The 6,129-nt window shown below is 47.4% G+C and overlaps 1 protein-coding gene across 1 annotated transcript; it reads right to left on the bottom strand.

Annotated features, from left to right (window-relative positions):
* Window positions 1–3,091: 3,091 nt before the first annotated feature.
* LOC107488284 (uncharacterized) lies at window positions 3,092–3,598 on the bottom strand. The gene has a single exon (XM_016109010.1). It carries the CDS (start codon window positions 3,596–3,598, stop codon window positions 3,092–3,094), a length of 507 nt encoding a protein of 168 aa, XP_015964496.1.
* Window positions 3,599–6,129: the final 2,531 nt, after the last annotated feature.

Below are 6,129 nucleotides of genomic sequence, written 5' to 3'. Positions count from 1 at the left end.
ACCCATAACACACCACGCTCCTAGCAATCCAGGACTGCCATCAGCCTCACATCGGATCCCCCCCCACACCACTCTGTGCAGTTCAACACCGTCCTTGTTTGAATTATCTCAATACTTGCCCTTGTATTATTGAAGATCCGTGCATTACGTTCCAACCATATGTTCCATATCACTGCAAAGAACGCTGTCATCCACACCTTCTGTCCTTGTTGTCTATTGTGTATGCCACGCCAACTCTCAAACAGCTCTTTAATGGTTCCAGGAATTATCCACTCTCGACGAAACAACCGCACCCAATTACACCACACCTGTCATGTTACCTCACACCGAAGAAATAGATGCTCAGCCGATTCGGTTGCCTTGGTACATAGCACACAATTGCTATCACTCTGAATGTTAACTCCTAGTTTAGTCAATCTCTCCTTGGTGTTGACTCTACCTACTAGCACAAACCACCCAAAGAGCTCAATCCTCGGAGGTACAAAGCCTTTCCAAAGTGTACTTGTAAAGCTATAGCTTGTGATCTCATCCGACAACGTTTTCGATTGTAAGACCTGTATAATGGATTTCGTAAAAAATACACCTTTATTGTCCAACTTCCACATCACATTGTCCTCGTGCCCAGCTGACAGCTTCACTGGCCTTAACCTCTCATGGAGCTGACGGAGAAGTTCCAGCTCCCATTGAAACAGCTCTCTCCTCCATTGAAAATTCCATATCCACTCTAACCCATTCCAAAGTCCGCAGTCCCCAATGAAAAACCCCTGTTGGCTTGAAATAGAGAAGAGTCTTGGAAAACTCACTTTCAGAGCACCATCCTGAACCCAGTTATCCTTCCAAAATCGGGTTTTCCTGCCATTGCCTACTTCCATTGCCAGGCCACTAACCACTTTATCACGAATGCGTGGTTCTTTGATATTCAGCTGACAAATGTCTTTCCAAGGCCCTCCTCTAACTGGCAACGACTGAGTTGGAAGCATTACACCCGGGTTCAACTTGTTGCATGAACATACAATCTTCTTCCACAGCAGACAATCTTCCTTGGAAAACCGCCACCACCACTTAAATAAGAGCGCTGTATTCCGCAACACTGCATCACCAACCCCTAATCCCCCCGCTTTCTTTAGGGCCTGGACCAACTCCCACTTAACCAAAGGTATACCAGAGTTACCGTCCTCCTTGCACCACATAAAATTCCTTTGTAATGCTATAATCTTGTCCGCCACCGCCTTCGGCATCCTGTACAGACTTAGGTAATATATGGGTAGGCTATTCAATACCGATTTGATAAGTACAAGCTTACCCGCTTTATTTAACACATGTGCTTTCCATAAACTAAGCTTCTGTTCCACCTTATCGATGATTGGTTTCCAAGTTTTCACTAGGCGCGGATTCGCTCCTAGAGAAATACCCAAGTATCTAACCGGTAACGCGGCTTGCTGGCAACCCAGTAGTCAACATGCACGATCGATCCATCCCTGCTCACAGTTTACCGAGATCAGACTCGACTTATCAAAATTGATGCTCAACCCGGACATCAACTCGAAGCACCACAACAGCCTCTTATAGTTTACAATTGTTTCAGTCTCCAGCGGGCAAAACAAAATTGTATCATCCGCAAACTATAGATGCAACAGTTCAATATGATCTCCCCCTACCAACAGTGGAGCAATACGCCCATTCCTCACAGCTTTTACCATCCTATGCAAAATGTCAACAACTAGTACGAACAGGAATGGAGAAAGTGGGTCCCCTTACCTTAGTCCCCTCTCCATCTTGAATGGCTTGGATGGTGACCCGTTTACAAGGACTGCCATAGTAGCCGTAGTAACACACTCCTTCACCCAATTCCTCCACCTTTGGCCAAAGCCCATTTTCTGAAGCACAACATCCACAAAACTCCATCTTACTCTGTCATAAGCTTTTTGAAAATCCAATTTGATAATAGCTGCTGTCTTTTCTCGAGTCTTCAGCCAATGAACCGTCTCGCAGGCTATGAGTGCACCATCATGAATTTTTCTACCCTTCACAAACGCCGTCTGTGTCTCTCCGACCAACCCCGGCATGACAGCTCGCATCCTTCTCACCAACACCTTTGAAATTACTTTATACACACATCCCACCATGCTAATCGGCCGAAATTCCTTCACCTCCTTTGCACCTTCAAACTTTGGGGCTAAAGTCGCCCATGTTACATTCACATCCGTTGGCAGCTTAGCACTTTGAAAGAACCCCAGCACCGCTGCTATGAATTCCGGCCCAATATCTTCCCAACATTGCTTGATGAAGTTCATATTATACCCATCACTCCCTGGGGCCTTGAAAGATTCGCAGTCCTACACCGTCTCCCTAATTTCCTCCTCCGACGGCATCACTTCCAGCGCTTCAGCCTCCTCTCGCTGGATATTCTTCACCAAACCATCCCTCAGTCCAATCCTCGGAACATATTCCTGTCAATATAAATCCTTGTAGAACTTCCTAATTACATCTTTTATTCTCGCCGGATTATGCACAAGTCTTCCCTGTACCATCAGGGCATCTATCCTGTTATTCCGTCTTCTGGCTGAGGCAATGTTATGGAAGTATCTGATATTCTTATCCATGTTGGCAGCATGCTTGGACCGAGACATCTATTTCCAGTGAATTTCCTTCCGAATGTACCATTTTTCACAAAATCTCACAAGCGCCTTCCATCTAGCCTCTATTGTACCATCATAGATCCCATCACTCACCAACCTGTCCAGCCTTGTGATCTCCTCCTCAAACTGCTGGAGTTTCTTATCCATGTCCCTAAAGTTTTCCTGGTGCCATTTCCGCAGTGGTACTGTTAGCGCCCTCAGTTTACATGTGAATTGGGCCTCTCCCAAGCTTCTCCATTCATTCTTCACCATTCGCAGAAATCCCTTATCGTAAACCAGGAATCCAGACTTCGGAATGATCTAGGGGCCCCCCTCCTAATCTTGTACCTTCCAAAATCAGCGGGCAATGATCCGACAACCCCCTTGGGCCCCCTTTTAGCCGAATATTCGGAAACCTCTCAGTCCATTCAATATTGACCAGCACCCTATCAATCCGACTGCATGATCGTCCCCTAAAACCATGTATACTTTCGATCAGTAAGAGATAAATCCATCAATTGCATGTCATGCACCCAACTCTTAAACTCTTCCGCTGATGCCGGCAAACTAGCCCCCCCTTTTCGATCCTCAACATGTAAGATTTCATTAAAGTCCCCTAAAAAGCATAATGGAACCTGACATAAACCTGCCACATAGCTTAGCTCTTCCCACACCACCTTCTTCGCCTCCCTCCCATGCGCCCCGTACACCAAACAAAAAGCACAGGGGAAGTTGGTCCTGGTTAACACTCCTTTAACGCATAGCCAACGCTCACCTTTATATCTATTATGTACTTTAAACACTCCATCATCCCACATCAATAACAGCCCCCCAGCCGATCCTACAGACTCCACAAATTCCCACCCAGCATTACTACTTCCCCAAAGCCGTGCAACATCATATTTAGTAAGTACTTCTCTTTTTGTTTCAATCAGTCCTAACATGTTCAAGTTATATTTATTCTTCAAAGATTTCACCATGCTCAACTTTCTGTCCCCCCTCAACCCCCTAATGTTCCAACAACTCACAATCATTTAAACAAATTTTTACTCACCTTGTTCTTATTCTATGGGCGACTCCTTCTTGCCTTTTCTTTTTGCTTCGTTAGTCTCCGCTTCGCCACTATTTCTTCATTTTGTGCTTGAAAAATTCCTATAATATCGACTTCTTCATCATACAAGACCGCACCCGATTTCACTGCCAGTGCCCAGGTTGCGTGATTTTCTTGTACCTGCTCGTCCTGTGTCTCCTTGTACTCATCCCCCTCTGCCTCCCCCTGTTTCTGTTTCCTCCCCTGCTCCTACCCATCCGGGATCACCACCGTTAGGCACAGCCGGCATGTCACCCTCCATTTTGCCGTTCACGCCCAAAGTCCTCCCTTCCCTGCCTGCCGTCTCAATCTCATTGTGGCACACTGTTTCCCATCGACCATGTCCGAACGACCCCCTTCCTGGGTTTCCTGCGGCTGCCGCTGTATTGCCACTCCGGCGAACAACCCCCCATGCAACCCACTCACTCTATTACACTCTATTGCCTCCCCGGTAGGCGGAACAATGCCCTCCACCTCCTTCTGCAATTCGTGGGTCACAGCCACTACCGAAGACCAAGCTACGGGCATCGCTCCTCCCAGCTCGGCAGCAACCTCCTCGGAGTACCCTGGCCAGTCTCGCACATCATCCCTGGGCGCCGCTGCACTCAACACACGCGAAGCCTGGCAGAAACCCGGATCCCCGACCCGCTGGCATCCCCAAGGGTGTCCGATCCAAGCGCCCTTGAACCCAGCCTCCAACTTTGGCCCAGCTCAATCTCTGGCCCACTCACCAACCTAGCCTCTGCCCTTCTCACTCAACGCTCCCTATATGCATCCCCCAACCCAATTCCACCCTTGATAGCTGTTGGGCCAGATGAAGGACAGCCCAATTCATGCCCCACACACCTCCCAGCCTGGCATCCCACCAGACCCACATGGTACACCCCAAACGGTCTCACACACGCTATAGGAACCCCCCGTCTCGCAGGTCCACACACCTGCGAAACTGTTCTTTCCGACTCACCCTCATTAATCCCCTCAACTCCCTTAACAACCTCATCTCCATCTTCCTTGGTACCACTAACTGAATCTGGTACATGACTAATCTTTTTGAAATTCAAATAATCAACGTTCAGATCATTCAAAATCACCTCTCTAATTACTCTTCTGTCCTTCTCCGATTCATCCACCATAGTACTTCCGGCGATCAGTGTCACCGCCGGATCCCACTGCTCCGCCACCTTCTCCCGAACCTTACCAGGGGCCCTAAAACTATATTCTGAGCCCTGACCCTGAGACTTCCCCCCTCAGTGTCCTCACCACCTCCCTGGGCACCCACCTCCTTCACGAAGACCCCAAAGACATTATTCCCAATAGCAAGTTGCATCCATTCTCGAATTTCATCAAACACCTCCGTCTCAACTTGAATCCTCACATCACACTGAAGCACGTCTCCCCACTGTCCTCCTATCTTTTTAAATGTGTCCGGCAACCATGCATGTAGAGGGATTCCGGAGCACTCCAACCACACTCTGCAAGTGATACAGCGTTCCGATTCCTCCCAACGCCCGATCTTGTTAAAATAGTTCAACAATGTATCCATTTTGAAAGTAAATGCTTCGCCGGCGTGCTCCACTGTATCAAAGGTTAACAGAACTTTCGACGCTCCGATCTACCGGACATCCACAATATGAGGCACCTGCTTACACACCCTCTCCTTCACCGCTCCCAGGTGCAACAGTTTTAAAGTTTTTCCCACTAAACTCCGCACCAACCAATCCATATTTGAGTCAGCTATGGGCACCTCAATCCTTTTCATATCGCCACCCCTCGTTATAGGTGTCGTCTGGTCCCGCAGCAACTGTCCCGCAACAATGTGGGCATTAGCATCGCCATTCCCATGATGGGAATCCCCTGGCTCCCCACCAGGCTTGCCTAAGAGTACCATTCTCCTTGGTCCTACCCTCGTCTGAGATGGTCTTCAAAACTTAGCTTCACCCACGTTGATTACCTTATCCCGTATTCTCCAATGGTTCATCTCTGCAATAGCCTTCAGAGCATCACCTTTTGTCGTGTATCGAACAAAAGCAAAAAGATAAACCATTCCACGCTTCCATTTGCGGCAAAGATATATGTTGTTAATTCTTCCCGTCCAACAAAACAAGTGATACAATTCTCTCCTTGAGATACTCTCTGGTAGATTATCCACGAACACAGAGAACAAATCATTTTCCAGTCGTTGGTATTCCTCACGATTCCATACCCTATGATCCTTTTCTTACGGGTGAAAGCCCCTAGTTCTGCCTCCCCTGCCGTTTCCCCCTCTATCCCGTTCTCGATCGTTCATATCCAGAAGTTACATGTGCTTCTTGACTCCTTCATTTATTAACCCACATGACACTTAATTGAGTATCAAAAGACAAATTAATTTTTATGATGTAGATTAAACTAACAAGGTGTTATTGCTTATTAGATACCAAT

Source organism: Arachis duranensis, chromosome 5 (assembly GCF_000817695.3).
Source record: "Arachis duranensis cultivar V14167 chromosome 5, aradu.V14167.gnm2.J7QH, whole genome shotgun sequence".
Lineage (NCBI taxonomy): Eukaryota > Viridiplantae > Streptophyta > Magnoliopsida > Fabales > Fabaceae > Arachis > Arachis duranensis.
Note: the sequence above shows the minus strand (reverse complement) of the source record. Positions and strands in the feature narration are given on the sequence as shown.